Below are 17,426 nucleotides of genomic sequence, written 5' to 3'. Positions count from 1 at the left end.
ACAGGCCATTTTCATCTTCGATTTACAGCACACCCTTCCAGAACAGAAGAAACACAGTCCCTTTGGTCTGCTCTGGAGAATTTCATTACCTATTCAATTAAGCCCACTTCCTGTAGAGGTGTAAATAAGAGAGAACAAAATAAAACACAATTTCCTAGGATAAGACAATTTGTAAAAGCCTGTACAATAAGAAATAAAAATGTGTTTCAAAAAAGTGTTCTGGTGCTATTATTTATCTTTATGGTTAATGGGCCAAATTTTTTATTCTGAAAACCATATAAGAGTGAAGCAAGCAGATGATGCTAGCTATTGCAAGGGTCTCAGGTCCTAGGCTTTCCCAAGAAGTTTCTTACCCACAGTCTCAGATAAAATAACTGCCTTTGAGAATCTAAATGTAATTAGGTCTCTTCCCGTTTTTCCTCCCTTTATTCTTTCCTTCTTTTTTGGCCAAATGAACTGGAGTATGTATAATGTATCTCTTTTCTTCTCAACTTACAGAAACATCATCCTTTGCCACCTTTTTGCTGCTGGAATTTCTCTTTACAAGGAGACCAGTGACCTCTTGGCATGTCTTGATCACCATGCCTTCTTTCTAAATACCCAGTATAATTTCTGTTGACCTACGTGGGCCCTGTCTGATAAAAATCCTACACTGTATTTCCAACTTTAACTTCTTGCTAAAGTTTTATAAGGCATTGGTCTTCCTAACTGGACTTCTGATAGACACCTAAAAGTGACTTGTGTTTACTGTAATTTATTCCTTTCTTTCCAAAACTGACCTTCATTTACTATTCCAGATCTTAGTAGATATTTCTCCCTTTTACTTAGACACTCAAGTTAATAATGGTTTGCTCAGCCTTACTCTCCCTCACAAATCACACAATTCCCTCATTGCATAAATCCACATAGACTACTCACTAGTACGTGAAAATTGTGCTATAACTTTTCTTCCCTTCTTTCTCCTCACTAACATTGTTCCCATTTACCTGGAATTGGGGTTGGGCTTTGTTCCAAATTTCACATCCACACACATACACACACCATGTGTGTTGTTCAACCCTAAAAACGAAGCAGAAGTGTCACACTCAGATTTACAGATGTTTTTAGAACATTAAAATTAGAAATGGGCTTAAAAATAATTTAAGTCAGGTCACCTGGGTGACTCAGTTGGTTAAGCATCTGCCTTCAGCTCAGGTCATGATCCCAGGGTCCTGGGAGGAAGCTCTGCATCGGACTCCTGCTCAGCGGGGAGTCTGCTTCTCCCTCTGCCCCTTACTCCACTCATATGCTCTCTCTCTCAAATAAATAAAATCTTTAAAAAATAATAAAAGTCAATGTTTCCAGAACCAAATTGATTCTAGTCACCAAGAATATTTTTGAAAGTCAGCAGTCTGTCTCCTACTCTAACACTTTCATATTGGGAACACTTCATTAAGAATCTGAGTTTTTAAAACCACTTTTCCAACCAAATCTCCTCCATAGTGCTGTTTGGAAGCTACAGATCATTGACCAGAGCATCTGAGATTCATATGTGACCAGGTCCTATGTCCCAAAGCTCCAGTTAGAAGACAGGTTGGAGCTTCAGAACTCAAGTCCTGAAGTCCTGCCTTTAGGCTCTGTGGTATTTCACTGCCCTGTACTTTTTGAAAAGAAGATACTGAGAGGAACAAATGGCTCATCTTCTTGCTCAACTCAGGGAGCAGAAGCGCAGATTTTAAAGACTGATTGATTGATTTAAGAGAGAGAGCAGGAGAGAGAGCATGTATGAGTTGGGAGGAGCGAGAGAGAGGAAAGGAAAAGCAGACTCCCTGACGAGCAGTGAGCCTCACAGGGGGCTCCATCCCAGGACCCCGGGATCATGACCTGAGCTGAAGGCAGATGCTAAACCCACTGAGTCATCCAGGTGCTCTAGAAGCTCAGACTCTAGCAGGAAGACAGATATATGTCCAGCCAGCTAACATACAATGTGGCAGGTTCCACAGCCTGATGGGAGGCCTATGGGAGCTCAAAACAAGATGACTGAGTATAACTGCAGTTAGTGGAGTCTGGAACAAGTTCATAGACAAAATACTTTGTTCCTAGTCTAAATCACTTTAACTGAACAGAAAGATTGTTGTTCCATTCTATTATCAATATGTAGGTAGCTTATGTTCCCATTTGACGATTCTTTCCACTCAAAACTGCCCACTTCTAGGAGCCTCCAAAAATAACAAGGACTCTCTGTCCTCCCTTGAAGACCATTCTGGTCTCATGGGATACCTCTGTCCCTAGATACCCTCAGGAGGTATTGAAATATCCTCTTTATACAAACAGAGCCATCCCACTGGTCCTGGTGAGCTGCGGACTGAAATGAATCCATTTTCCACCTGTCTGTATGGACACTTCACCCATGAGAACCACTGTCATCTTCCTTTGTCATTCTATTCTTTTCAAACCAAGTCTCCCTGGGTAACAAAACAAATTTATTTAAGACTTGGTCAGTTTGAGAATCTGAGCTCTTGAGAGAATCATACACACAAGACAAAATCCCCACTGCCGACACAGTGAGAAGGGGCTGCGTGGGAAAGTCAAAGTTTGAGAGAACCGTAATGTCCTGACCCCTGAATGTGCCCCACATCCTACGACTGGTAAAGACAGACTTAGATAGAGTGCAGTCAGAGTCTTTCCAGGTCACTGGAGCTGAACAGGATCTGAGTAACAGAAATGGGGGGCATTTTTCTCAAATTTTTTTTGTCTCCAAACCCCCTCTGCTTATGTTTTCCAAGAGTCAGTGACTCTCAGATAATGGCACAATAGAGCCATAATAAGGCTCTCAGACCCAGGAAGAGGGAGATGATAAGGTCCTACTGGTAAGGGTAACTGAGTCCAAGTGAACTGGCTCCATACAGCTGATCTTTGGGGCTTGACTCTGTCTGTATGGCTTTATTCCACCCTTGGCTCTCCCTCTCGGTTCCCTTTCAACCCTCGTCTCCTCAGATGGATTCCTCCTGAGATCCCAGCTGACTCCAGAATCAAACATGCCCTTCTCCACTCAGGATAGAAACAGGGACTAATGGTCTTAACCATCCTGCCCAGACATGCCCAACCACAGCCTGCACCAGACTCCCCACATTTGACCAAGGAAATGACTGAAAGTATTAAAGAGAACAGCAGTCTCTAAAACTCCTGGCCAAGTATATTCAAGGAGGCATAAGCAATATTATTACACTTGAAGCAGGATATTTATTCATTTGTCTTGAGGAACAAAAGCCTTAGGGTTTGCTGAAATGCAGTAAGTAGACCTAGGGGTAACAATAGTGTCATATTATTAGTGGCAGTAAGTCAAAATGGGAGGGAGAAGAATGCTGAAGGTGGTGCTGGTGTTTCTGAGTACCACACATTGCAGACAGATGGACAGTCCCTAGAAATGTTTAAAGACCCCTCATTACTCAGCCATCAGAAAGGATGATTATCCACCATTTGCTTCAATGTGGATGGAATTGGAGTGGATTAGGCTGAGTGAAATAAGTCAAGCAGAGAGAGTCAATTATATGGTTCCATGCCTATGTGGAACATTAGGAATAGCACGGAGGACCACACGGGAAGGGAAGAAAAGCTGGGAAGAAATCAGGGACGGAGACAAACCATGAGAGATTCTGGACTCCAGAAAACAAAGTGAGGTTTTCAGAGGGGAGGGCGGTGGAGGCATGGAGTAATGGATGATGGGCATGAAGGAGGGCACGTGTTAGGATGAGCACTGGGTGTTACACACAAATAATGAATTGTTGAACACTATGACAAAAAGTTATGATCTACTACATGCTGGCTAACTGAACATCATAAAAGAAGATAAAGTTCCCTCCTTGTTCCAAAACAAGGCTGGTATTGCTCTGGAAGGCACAGGATGGTGATGGCCCACCTACTCCAACAACTTGAGCACTCTCCTGGTCCTCCCAAAAGCAGTGTAAGGCTCCCATGCTGGCCTTTGTCACCCCCTGCTGGTCTCGTTGACAATCTCACACTCCAACAGCCCAGAGCCTCCACATGCACATTTGGCTACCTTGCCCCCAGGGGTCTGAGGGAAGAGGTGGCAGAAGGGTAATGGGGATGCTAAGGCTAAGAAAATACTTGGGGTTTAGTGGGAGTCCCAGGCATGGTTTGTAGATGCCAGTTGTGGGTCTGGCTCCTGCCTTCTTCGCATGGCACCTGGGCTGGCCAACACCTGAAATCTGATGAGTACGGCATGGCTGGCTACCCGCAGACCACGTCCATGCCGTAGGGCTCCACTGCTGGGAAGTGTATGCAAGTTCCTTAGTTCACGCATGGCCTGACCTTATTGGCTCGGCTTTCTAGATCATAGGCTGCCTGTTTTGGCCTATGGGGTAGTTTTCTCAGTAAAAACCTAGGGCTCAGAGTCTGAGATACTGAGGAAGATGGTCCTGGTACCTTGTCATTTGACAAGGAATTTGAGGACTCTGTACCTGAATCTCCCACCTCCTTAGGTTTGTCGTAGTCATAGTGACAGTCCTAAGAGTTTTAATAGCATTCAAGTTGTTGTGATCATCCTCTGGTCATTACATTGCTGTTGATTATTACTTTGATTGTTATGTTTCTTATATGGATTGTTCACAGGTAGTTGTTACAAACCATTGAGTACAGGTCCCATTCATGAGGGGTGTCTGGATTTTGGAGACCATTTCTGATGGTTAGGAAAGACCCTCACACACTGAGGCTACAGTTCTCCTGCTCCACTGCTTGATCTCCTCTCATGTTCCTCTTGACATGTTCATGTCCACTTCCTGGAGCACATACACACCCATGCTGGCAGGGAAGCCATGTGGATAATGTCCCCAGGTTGGCCGAGCCTGGAAACATATACATGTTCCCTGCAGATATCAGACCCATATCCTGTACAGCTGGAAGAAGCAGGCAGGCCTCCTTGGCTCACTAGAGCTAGGACAATCTTTCTTTTTTTTTTTTTTTTTTTTTTTTTTTTTAAAGATTTTATTTATTTATTTGACAGAGAGAAATCACAAGTAGATGGAGAGGCAGGCAGAGAGAGAGAGAGGGAAGGAGGCTCTCCGCTGAGCAGAGAGCCCGATGTGGGACTCGATCCCAGGACCCTGAGACCATGACCTGAGCCGAAGGCAGCGGCTTAACCCACTGAGCCACCCAGGCGCCTAGGACAATCTTTCTAATGCCACTTGGGTGCCCTGGAACGGCTCTTGCCATCCTACAATCCTGGAAAACATATTACCGATTGCCTGAGCAACCTCAAAATTCTCTCTTAGCTCAGAGCTCAGGGTCCAGGAGTACTAACATTAGAGTCACAGGGAGGGTATCCTAGGTCCCAGGACCTTCTGTGATTATTCATTGTCCCCCTTAGGGCCCTAGGAAATGCCTGGGCTGCAGCTGCAAGGCATGGCAATGCAGACCAGCCAGCCTGAGCACCTGCACAATGTCAAGTCTCATTGGGAGCCTAGGAAAAGCTTCTATTGACCAGCGTGGCCCCCTGTTGATTGGAGAACGCCATGCAGGACTCCCTCTTCTGACCTCCCCTGTGGATTGCAAAGCCAGGTGTGTGGACTTCCTCAGGTGGGTGTGGACCACACAGCAGAAAGTCATCCAGGAGGTGTTTACCGCTGTCTTGTAGGGAACTGAATGGATGCTTCTGGGTGCTTTCACAATATCCATTTCAAACTGTGTATGTGTGTGTGCAAATGTATCTATGTCTGTTAGAGTGTGTGTATCTGTGTGAATGCTTATGTAAATCCAGAGAGAGAAGGTTGAATACCAAGATTCCTTCAGGCTGAGCTATATTTATTGATTTTCCTGTGGCTTTATCCCTTATGTAATTCCCAGAGGTAAAGCATAATAGTTCGTAAAATGAGCACTGGATATTTGATAGGTACTCATATAGGGATGGAGCTTAAGGGGGAAAAAAAAGCGCGTTTTCCAAAGAAGCATGAAGCCAGCCACAGGATCTATCATTACACTTTCTGGGCCACCTCTAGACAGACTAACACATTTATAAAGGTCTCCATGATCCCTGAATGCGTGAATCATATTAGAGAGTGTGATGGAATTTAGAGGCAAAACATCTACCAGTAAACATTCTAAAAACAGGATGATTCTACATATATTCTGGCTGGTGGGGAGGACTGTCTTCCTGTGCAATCCCTGAGCTCCTTTGGGAAAATGATGCTCCCTATCTTAGAAAACTAATGTCTCACACTTCTCAGCCCACTTGATATTACTGGGAAAGCGAAGTATGTATTCATAAAGGGTTTCCTCTGAACTTGGAAACTCTCAAGAAAATCTGCCCAGAAGGCTGTGATGGAAGGTAGGGAGGTAGAGAAAGGGCTGAAACGCGTGTCTGTCCTTTGGGGGAGGGAGGGGAAAGAGGTGGGCTGGCCTGATGCATTTCTCTCTGCCTAAGGAGAGTGACCACACCCTAAATCCCTTATTCCAGCCAAGTGATTGGATAATCTTGTGCCTAATCTAATCATGTGGGTGGAGAGAGACTTAAAAAGCTGAGAAGAGGGCCATACTTGTCATTGGGAGAGTGGCTCAGTGAGAGAAGCATCCTTCTGCACCAGAGGCTCCACACGGGGGAATCTCGTGAACACTGTTTCTGGGGACATGGAAGCTGCTGCTCTCCACCGCCAAGAAGACTCTCAGTTCAAGTTCTTTCCAAAACTCAAATCGTGCCGGTCAAATGTAGGTGGTGCTGAAGTCCAGGGGGGACCCCTTCTGCCTGAGAAGCCATCACCATCATCTCACAGACTCTGCTACCTGACTAATGGTTTGGCTCCCACAAAGAAACTCGTCAGTTGGAAGGGACCTTCTGTGGTCGGGGCTGGGCTTCAGAACCTGGGGAACACCTGCTATGTGAACGCGGTCCTGCAGTGTCTCACATACACACCGCCCCTTGCCAGCTCTGTGTTGTCCCAGCAGCACAAGAAAACCTGTGGGAAGCGGACATTCTGCATGCTGTGTGCTCTGCAGACTCATGTGACGCGGGCCCTTGGCCATCCTGGAGATGTGATCCGTCCCCTGCCAGCACTGTTCGCTGCCTTCCACACACACAAGCAGGAAGACGCCCATGAATTTCTGATGTTCACTCTGGGTGCAATGCAGCAAGCATGCTTGCCTGAGGACAAGTCTTCAGACCGTCACTCTGAGGACACCACCCTCATCCGTCAAATCTTTGGGGGGTACTGGAGGTCTCAAATCCAGTGTCTTCACTGCCAAGGCATCTCAAGCACTTTGGACCCTTACCTGGACATTAGCCTGGACATTGTGGCCACTCAGACTGTGAGCCAAGCTTTGGAGCAGTTGGTGAAACCCGAAAAGTTGGAGGGTGAAAATGCCTATCATTGCAGTACTTGTCTAGGGAAGGTGCCTGCTTCCAAGACATTGGCTTTGCACACTCCCTCGAAGGTCCTTATCCTGGTGTTGAAACGATTCTCACATTTCACAGGCACCAAAATGGCTAAGGAAGTACCGTATCCTGAGTGCCTTGACTTGCAACCCTACCTGTGTGAGCAGAGGGCAGGACCGCTGGTTTACGTCCTCTATGCCGTGCTGGTTCATGCTGGGTGGAGTTGTCACAGTGGACATTACTTCTGTTTCATAAAAACTGGAAATGGCCAGTGGTATAAAATGGACGATGCTAAGGTCACCGCCTGTGATGTGACTTGTGCACTGAGCCAACATGCCTATGTCCTCTTTTACATCCGGAAGACTGACCTGGAAAGAGAACTTGTGAGGGAGTCACTAGGGGAGGGAGCCACGTCCCCTGAGGCTGACCCCACAGGCTTGGTTGGGTTCCAAAGGGAGCCGGAAGCAGACTCCAGCATCAAAGCTCCTGAATTAGAGGATCATGTGGAAGAGACACCAGTGCCACAAATCACATTAGACCAGTGGAGAGTCCTCCAAGAGCGCAGCCGACCTAAGGCTGAATTCAATGTCAGGAAAGTAGAATTTGCTCTTCCCGAGCACGCAGTCATAATTCACCAGTCCAAATACGAGATGATAAAGAATGATCCTGAACAAAACATCAACCCACTCTATACTTTAGCTAAGAACATCGCTCATCAGGGGGCAGGGGACATGGGCAAAGTCCCTTGTCTGGCAGGGAGAGCTAGGGCTTCTAAGAAGAAGAGCAGGAAGGGGCGGAGGTGTAGGGAAGAAGTCCAGAAGTCTCAATACTAACTTGGAAACACATGGCCCCTTCCCCCCCACACACACTTACACACACTCATTTACTCAGTCACCTACCTTGAACTATTCCTGTACAGAAAGTATGCTGTGTGGTGTAGGTGTGTGTGTTCTGCACATGTGGAGAGACCATATCTGGGTGTATTCATGGGATATGGCATTCAGCTTGAACGGGAGGATACTGAGCCTTAAACCTAGCTTGTTATGAGGATATCATTGGAGAGGTTTGGGTTTATTACTGTGTCTGGTTGAACCCTCTGCTCCATCAGCCTTGGGGAGACATGGGAGCACCTCGAAGACTGAAGTGTGAGCAGTCACGGATGATGGTGGAAAAAGTGCCGAGAGCCTGGACTTGGTGTGACCATGCTTGTCTGTCATGGCCCCATCATCCCATTGCTTATTTTCTTTTTATATTGAGAGAATGTATGCCCACACATTTGCATGGGTGGAGGCTAGGTACATATGTGTGTGGAAATATATGAAATGCAACACGCAACCCTAGTACATCTGCACAAAGAAATGACAAATGACCGTGAAATGGATGACTACAGCTACACATGGCAGCAGACAGACTTCAGGAAGTTATTGTTGTTGCAAGGTAATGAGCAGAATGAAAACAATAATTGATTAACGTGCAGAGACTTTAGATGCGCAAAATACATACTGTGAAAAGTCAACACATATGTACATGAACATTTGGTGGTTGGTTGGAAATGGTAAAAGGCAATTAAACGCTTATTTTTCAGGAGATAACTGCATCCAGCTTGATTGGATCATGTTGATTAAATTAGGTTCCCATCAGATTGAGACAGGAAAGATGGCTGGCAAGGACCCTTCTCCCATGGGGAATTGCTTAGCATCCTGGTCCAGAATACTTTGCTACGATCACCTTATGTGACAATCTCCTGACCTGGAGTTGGAGGATGAACTCGTATGACACAAACAAAGTCCATAGGACTTGAATACTCCACACAACCTAAAACACAATAACACTGGGCTCCAAGAATTGTAATCCATGTAGATGTGGGAACACTGGTGTCTTTCAGTGAACAAGTTTTAAGACTTATTTATGTATTTGAGAGAGAGAGCGCACACATGGGAGTGGGGGAGAAGGACAGGGGAACAGGGAGAGGATCTCAAGCAGACCCCATGGTGAGTGAGGGTCAAACACAGGGCCCCACCCCACAACCCTGAGATCAACATGTTTTTGGTTGGTTTTCTTTACTTTTATGCCGTCAAGAAGAACAGCACAGCGAGGCTGTCATCTGGACACGATCTGGGACACTCCAAGTGAGAGAGCAGCAACATTGGAAGGAACTAGCAGAATCTGGTTCCTCTCTGAGGGTGAGTCTTTTCCTCATCCACTGCTCTTTCTCTCCTCTTTCTTAGCCTGAGTGTCTTCACTCCTGTGCCCTTATGGTGTGAGGAATTTCTTAAAATTCCATTCTGTCCATGAGCTTCCTGCCTTTATGTGTACCCTTCAGGAACCACTTTTCCTTCAGTTCTTTGCTTGTGTATGATCACTGGAGTCTGAGCCAAAAGATGCTAGAAGGACCACATGGAAGTGATTTACTTAGATGACTCCAAAAGGGAAATGCCATCATGCATCAATATCTATTATTTCACAAAGATGCCTTTCACAAAGTGTGCATCTCACACACTAACCATAAAAATATCTGAGGACAGCATTAGCTCTGTCCACTCCCAGAAAAGAGAATGAAGTAGCTTCTTCTAACTTAACTAAAAGACTGTAGGGGAGGGTAGGTGAACCATGAGAGACTATGGACTCTGAAAAATAATCTGAGGGTTTTGTAGGGGCAGGGGGTAAGAGGTTGGGGTACCAGGTGGTGGGTATTATCGAGGGCACAGATTGCATGGAGCACTGGGTGTGGGGCAAAAATAATGAATATTGTTATGCTGAATATAAATAAAAATAAATTTAAAAAAAAAAGACTGTATTTAAACGTTCTGATTGCCCCCATCTGGTGATAGCTTGATAATGCGATTTATTTAACCTTACTACCACTGGGTTGGGTTTCTTTGCACATTAAAATGAGCAGTTATAATCATTTTACTGTTGAATTAAAGTTTCTATGCTCCATGCCTTTTAATGTGGTTGATTACCATGAAGCTGGGATATATCTTAGCAGCACTAAGGTGTATCTTACCACGTGTGTGGTGTCTTCTCTTACAGCACCTAGCATGGGGATAAGATGAACCTCACAGGATGAAAGCTGTCCTAGAAGCTGGCCAACACCTGAAATCTGATGAGTACAGCATAGTCTCTCATGGTTCACCTTCCCTCCCAATTTCCCTCAACTCCCTTCTCCTCTCCATCTCCCTACGTCCTCCATGCTATTTGTTATGCTCCACAAATAAGTGAAACCATATGATAACTGATTCTCTCTGCTTGACTTATTTCACTCAGCATCATCTCTTCCAGTCCCATCCATGTTGCTACAAAAGTTGGGTATTCATCCTTTCTGATGGAGGCATCATACTCCATAGTGTATATGGACCACATCTTCCTTATCCATTCGTCCGTTGAAGGGCATCTTAGTTCTTTCCACAGTTTGATGATCGTGGCCATTGCTGCTATAAGCATTGGGGTACAGATGGCCCTTCTTTTCACGACATCTGTATCTTTGGGGTAAATACCCAGGAGTGCAATGGCAGGCTCATAGGGATGCTCTATTTTTAATTTCTTGAGGAATCTCCACACTGTTTTCCAAAGTGGCTGCACCAACTTGCATTCCCACCAATAGTGGAAGAGGGTTCCCCTTTCTCCACATCCTCTTCAACACATGTTGTTTCCTGTCTTGCTAATTTTGGCCATTCTAACTGGGGTAAGGTGGAATCTCAATGTGGTTTTAATTTGAATCTCCCTGATGGCTAGTGATGATGAATATTTTTTCTTGTGTCTGATAGCCATTTGTATGTCTTCATTGGAGAAGTGTCTGATCATATCTTCTGCCCATGTTTTTATATGATTGTCTGTTCTGTGTGTGTTGAGTTTCAGGAGTTCTTTATAGATCCTGGATATCATATTAAAAAAAAAGAAATTAACCTCTTTTCCTTTTCTTTAAATGTAAATGAAATATATATTATTGGCTACAAAATTGATGGAGTAGGAAAACATTCTGGAAAACCATTTGTCTTTTTTTTTTTTTAAGATTTTAAAGATTTTTTAAAAATGATTTAAAGGCCTGGACAGTCAGCAGATGAATTCTCTGGTGGGGTGGGTGGAGGTCAATGCCCAGTCTCTGACCAGGGATCCTCTGGGCACTTGGTCTGTTTGTCATGAGGACAGACTGAAGACTTTGTGTAACCTCCCAGAACAGAGCCCTGAGGGTTTTCCTGGGAGTCTGACTAAGCCAACCCAGGATGGAGTTCTATGCAGACCTCATTTCTGGTGACAGGATACAGAATTAGGATTCCGGGCTCTATTATATATGGCAGGATGTGAGCTTGGCATTGATTTCGCAATAGGGTACTTGGCTTGAACCTCGGGGCTGGGGCCAGCACCAAGGCAAGATCCCATGGTGGCACCTGGAGGTTTATCCTGTGATGCACCTGTGATCAGATCTGTGGTCAGATCCTGCGATCAGATTTGTGGTGAGCTTTACAATGAGCATACATCCTTGCCACAGTCCGTGAACATAGGCTGAGGGATTCCCCGACTTCCCTTCCCTGGCTTGTGTTTTGTCCGACAGGTGAGAACAAGGTCAGTACTCTTCAGAGGGAACAGTCCAGGGCAAGTGTATCTCATGGCAGTTTGGAACCCAGGCAGAAGAGTTGTGGAAACAGCTTCTAGGACAGCTTTCATCCTGTGAGGTTCATCTTATCCCCATGCTACGTGCTGTAAGAAAAGATACCACACATGGCATATACCTCAGTGCTGCTAAGATATATCCCAGCTTCATGGTAATCAACCACATTAAAAGGCATGGAGCATAGAAACTTTAATTCAACAGTAAAATGATTATAACTGCTCATTTTAATTTGCAAAGAAACCCAACCCAGTGGCAGTAAGGTTAAATAAATCGCATTATCAAGCTATCACCAGATGGGGGCAATCAGAAGGTTTAAATACAGTCTTATTTTTAAAATTTATTTATTTTTTATTTATTTTCAGCACAACAATATTCATTATTTTTGCCCCACCCCCTGTGCTCCATGCAATCTGTGCCCTCGATAATACCCACCACCTGGTACCCCAACCTCTTACCCCCTGCCCCTTCAAAACCCTCAGATTATTTTTCAGAGTCCATAGTCTCTCATGGTTCACCTACCCTCCCCTACAGTCTTTTAGTAAGTTAGAAGAAGCAACTTCATTCTCTTTTCATTTCTCTTTTCCTTACTTTATTTTTCTTTTATTTTCCTTTCTTTTCTTTCCTTTTCTCTCCTTTCTTGTTTTCTTTCTTCTGTTTAAGTTTAATTTTATTATATGCATGTTAATTTCAAAGTTTTGATAAGTATAATCTAGTTACGTAAGATGTTAACACTGGAGAAAACTGAGTGACAGGTTTGGAACTCTAAATGCAAAACGACTACACCAGACGTCTGGGTGGCTCGGTGGGTTAAATCCAAAACGACTACAAAATAAAAGTTAGAAAATAGTCTTTATACAAAACATACATCTGACAATATGGACAGTTATGAATTATGGGCTATTCTCTTGCTGAGGGATGTTTTCTTTTTTTTTTTTTAATTATGTTCAGTTAGCCAGTACATCCGACTTTTCAATATCAGTACATCCGACTTTTCAATATCAGTATAGATGATATTATTCCCAGAATTGTGAAACAGGACCCAGTGAGAACACTTGACTCACATGAAGACCCTTTGAGAAAAGAGGGAGGAGAGTCTGAAATGCACTTGAAGGAGTGGGGGAAGAACAATGTACAGCCCAACCATCCTTAGGGATTCATGGACCAAATCATTAAATATTCAATTAAAATAAAACAGCAGTGGATTTAAGACTACATCACGAACATCATGTATCTGTAATGCAAGAATGCGTTTCCCCCTTATACCTTTATTTAACATTTTTGCAAAATTAAAGGAAATAGGTTTCCAGCTTTGCTGAGATTATAACTGATAAATCAAATGTATCCAATGTGATAATTTGATAGATGTATACGTTGGGAAGTGATCACCACACTCAAATGCATGAACACATCCATCACCTTACATCGCCTAAAGCACCTCTGTGTGTGTGTGCCCGCACATGCACTGAGAAATCTTCACAAATTATACCTTAAAAGATGAAAAATCAATGGAAATATTAATAATTTTAAAAGGTCCAAAATTAGTATATGCAAATTTTAATTATAAAGAGAGTGAAAGTTATGTTATCCTCTGCCAAGCCCCATGCTAGTATATAGTTTATTATAATTGGAGTGTGGCCCTGAGGCACTGGTGCCACTGTGGCCAAATAGAACAAAGGGCCAAGGTGTTGTTTGAGGCCAGGTGGGGAATAAGAGAATTGGGATAGGATGGGAATATGGGTGGGGCTGGGATCATGCTGATGGTCATGGGCTGGGGCTATGGCAAGGCCCCCATGAGAATGGGTGAGGCCAGGTGGAGGTTTGAAGGAGACTAATCAAGAAGAAAAGAGAAAAAAACCCAAATAAATAAAATCATGAATGAAAGGGGAGAGATCACAACCAACACCAAAAAAATACAAACAATTCTAAGAACATATTATGAGCAACTCTACGCCAACAAAGTTGACAATCTGGAAGAAATGGATGCATTCCTAGAGACATAGAAACTACCACACATGAACCAGGAAGAAATACAAAATCTGAACAGGCCCATGACCAGTAAGGAGATTAAAATAATCTCCTCAGTAATCTCCAAACAAACAAAAGCCCAGGCCCAAATTTTCCCAGGGAAATTCTACCAAACATTTAAAGAAGAATTAATTCCTATTCTCCTGAAACTGTTCCAAAAAATAGGAATGGAAGGAAGACTTCCAAACTCATTTTATGAGGCCAGCATCACTTTGATCCCCAAACAAGACAAGGATCCCATCAAAAAAGAGAATTACAAACCAATATCCCTGATGAACACAGATGTGAAATTCTCACCAAAATACTAGCCAATAGGATCCAACAGTCCATTAAAAGGATTATTCACCAGCACCATCTTCCTAGGAACATCACCAAAGGCAAGGGAAGCAAGGGCAAAAATAAACTATTGGGATTTCATCAAGATCAAAAGCTTTTGCACAGCAAAGGAAACAGTGAACAAAATCAAAAGACAACTGACAGAATGGGAGAAGATATTTGCAAACGACATATGAGATAAAGGACTAGTGTCCAAAATCTATAAAGAACTTAGCAAACTCAACACCCAAAGAACAAATAATCCAATCAAGAAATGGGTAGAGAGGGCACCTGGGTGGCTCAGTGAGTTAAAGCCTCTGCCTTCAGCTCAGGTCATGATCCCAGGGTCCTGGGATCCAGCCCTGCATCGGGATCTCTGCTCAGAGGGGAGCCTGCTTTCTCCTCTCTCTGCCTCTGCCTGCCTCTCTGCCTACTTGTCTGTCAAATAAGTAAATAAAATCTTAAACAAAAAAAAAAGAAATGGGGAGGACATGAATAGACATTTCTGCAAAGAAGCCATCCAGGTGGCCAACAGACACATGAAAAAGTGCTCCACATCACTCGGCATCAGGGAAGTACAACTTGAAACCACGATGAGATACCAAATCACACCACTCAGAATGGCTAATTTTAACCAGTCAGGAAATGACAGATGCTGGTGAGGGTTCGGAGAAAGGGGAACCCTCCTACACTGTTGGTGGGAATGCGAGCTGGTGCAACCACTCAGGAAAACAGCATGGAGATTCCTCAAAAAGTTGAAAATAGAGCTACCCTATGACCCAGCAATTGCACTACTGGGTATTTACCCTAAAGATACAAACACAGTGATCCGAAGGGGCACATGCACCCAAATGTTTATAGCAGCAATGTCCACAATAGCCAAACTATGGAAAGAACCTAGATGTCCATCAACAGATGAATGGAGAAAGAAGAGGTGGTATATTTATACAATGGAATACTATGCAGTCATCAATAGAAATAACATCTTGCCATTTGCGACGATATGGTTGGAACTACAGGGTATTGTGCTTAGCGAAATAAGTCAATCGGAGAAAGACAACTATCATATGATCTCCCTGATATGAGGAAGTGGAGATGCTATGTGGGGGGTTTGGAGGGTAGGAAGAGAATAAATGAAACGAGATGGGATTGGGAGGGAAGCAAACCATGAGAGACTTTTAATCTCACAAAACAAACTGAGGGTTCCTGGGGGGAGGGGGGTCGGGAGAGGGTGGTGGGGTTATGGACATTGGGGAGGGTATGTGCTATGGTGAGTGCTGTGAAGTGTGTAAACCTGGCGATTCACAGACCTGTACCCCTGGGGCTAATAATACACTATATATTTATAAAAAAAAATTTAAAAATTAAAAAAAGAATCAAAAAGGAGGAGATAAAAAGACTTAGAGCTACACGGGTCCACATGGGGACTGGTCAGCACCCACGAATTAGGTCCCAACACAAAAGTCCAAAGAAGCCAGTTCCAGAAAGACATGGAGCAAAGGATGGCATTGCTCTGAATATCCAAGCACAGGCAAAATCCCAAGGACAGAAAGGAGAACTGGGAGGGCAACAGGTACAGTGAAGGGACCCTGGAAATATGTCCTGGATCCAGAGTTTCAGTTGGGAAAGTGAGGCGCTTGGACATGGAGGACACTGATGGGTCCACAACAGCGTTAATGTACTTGATGCCAGGAGAAAAGATGCCTCATAGGATCCGAACAGGAAATTCTAGCTGAGGAGAGGAATAGGTATCCATGGGTACTGGACTCTTGATTTCAGCTCAGGACATGATCAGGCCCTGATCTGGAGCTGCACTGGACCTGGAGCCTATCTAAGATTTTCTCTCTGCCTCTGTCCCTCCTCCCCCAACCCGTGCTTTCATTCTTTCTCTCTCTCTCTTTTTCTCTCTCTCTCTGGCTCTATAAAAAAGAAAAGAAAAGAAAAGAATAGAAAAAGATGGGGTCCCTGATCAAAGGAATGAGACTGATACAAAGCGAAGGTTAAGCAAAGCTTTATTTTTACACCTGGCATCAGAAATCAGATTGACTGGTCAGGGCTGCCTCGGAAGAGAGCGACCCCGCCCTGATCTTACAAGCTAGTTGTAGAGGGCATAACCGCAGACCTCAAGGTATGTGGCTTCTATTGTTAGGGGTTTATTCCCAGAATCGATTGCCAGAATCAATACGGAACCCATATCAGGAACTGCTGGGCTGTTTATTCCCCGAATGAAGTCCGTGGATGTAAACAACAATATGGCTACCTAGGCAATATGGAGTCGCTCTGGCTAAGCAGGCCCTAATAGTTAAACAGGTTGTAATATTAAATCGGCCCTAAGAGAGAAAAAAAGAAACAGGCAGACATTCAAAGCTTTGTTATTTGTACAAAATGTATGTATTCTGAAAAGCATATCCACACATACATATGGACTATAATGCATGAAAATGCTGGACAAGAAGGGATACTTCACTGGGTCCCGCCTACTGACAGGAAAGAGGATTGGATTGGTGGGTGTCAAGTGCCTGAAAGGTCACGTGATGTTGGGCCAGTAGAAAAGTCAGGGAGGGGAGGGAAGTGGCCATTTCTGACCATTCCTCGGGCACGCTGGACACAGAGGCTCCTCCAGCAGAGTCCCTCTGCAACCTTTTAAGCCTCTACTGGGAGACAGGAGGAGCACCGCTGCATTTCAGGTGGGTTTTGGGACAACTGGGTCCTCAGTTCAGCTGTCAGAGAAATGAGACAGGGAGGAAATTATGGAGGGATGTAGCTTACTTCATTGGGTTAAGCGCACTTTCATTGGAAAGCATTTTCTGAGAGGAGAGACTGGTCAAAAGCAGTCCTCGTGATTCCCTGAGGTTGTAATTCTAAGGGAAATTTGCCCCACAGTCTGAGGGGTGCGGGATCGTGGAAGTGCTGGGACAAAATCCTGTTCCATTTGGCTGTGGGCACTGAAAGCCTAAAGAAGGAACTTGTTCCCAAGATGTGGAAAGATCCTCATTTCCAATGGATTAGAAGATAGTTAAGAAAGGGACTCTGAGAAGAGAATATTAAAAAAGAGGTTACAGGGGTGCCTGGGGGCTCAGTTGTTAAGCCTCTGCCCTCGGCTCAGGTCAT

The 17,426-nt window shown here is 44.2% G+C and overlaps 1 protein-coding gene across 1 annotated transcript in view; it reads left to right on the top strand.

Moving 5' to 3' along the window:
* Nucleotides 1-4,222: 4,222 nt before the first annotated feature.
* Nucleotides 4,223-17,426, top strand: part of LOC309855509 (ubiquitin carboxyl-terminal hydrolase 17-like protein 17) — a gene marked incomplete at both ends in the record, with an annotated part of 50,683 nt that continues 37,479 nt past the window's right edge. Inside the window, 2 exons of the mRNA XM_082715868.1 lie at nucleotides 4,223-4,254; nucleotides 6,765-8,103. Coding sequence (XP_082571994.1) covers nucleotides 4,223-4,254; nucleotides 6,765-8,103 — 1,371 coding nt within the window. The remainder of the gene's footprint in view (nucleotides 4,255-6,764; nucleotides 8,104-17,426) is intronic.

The sequence above is a fragment of the Mustela nivalis genome (assembly GCF_964662115.1).
Source record: "Mustela nivalis genome assembly, chromosome: 20".
Lineage (NCBI taxonomy): Eukaryota > Metazoa > Chordata > Mammalia > Carnivora > Mustelidae > Mustela > Mustela nivalis.
Note: the sequence above shows the minus strand (reverse complement) of the source record. Positions and strands in the feature narration are given on the sequence as shown.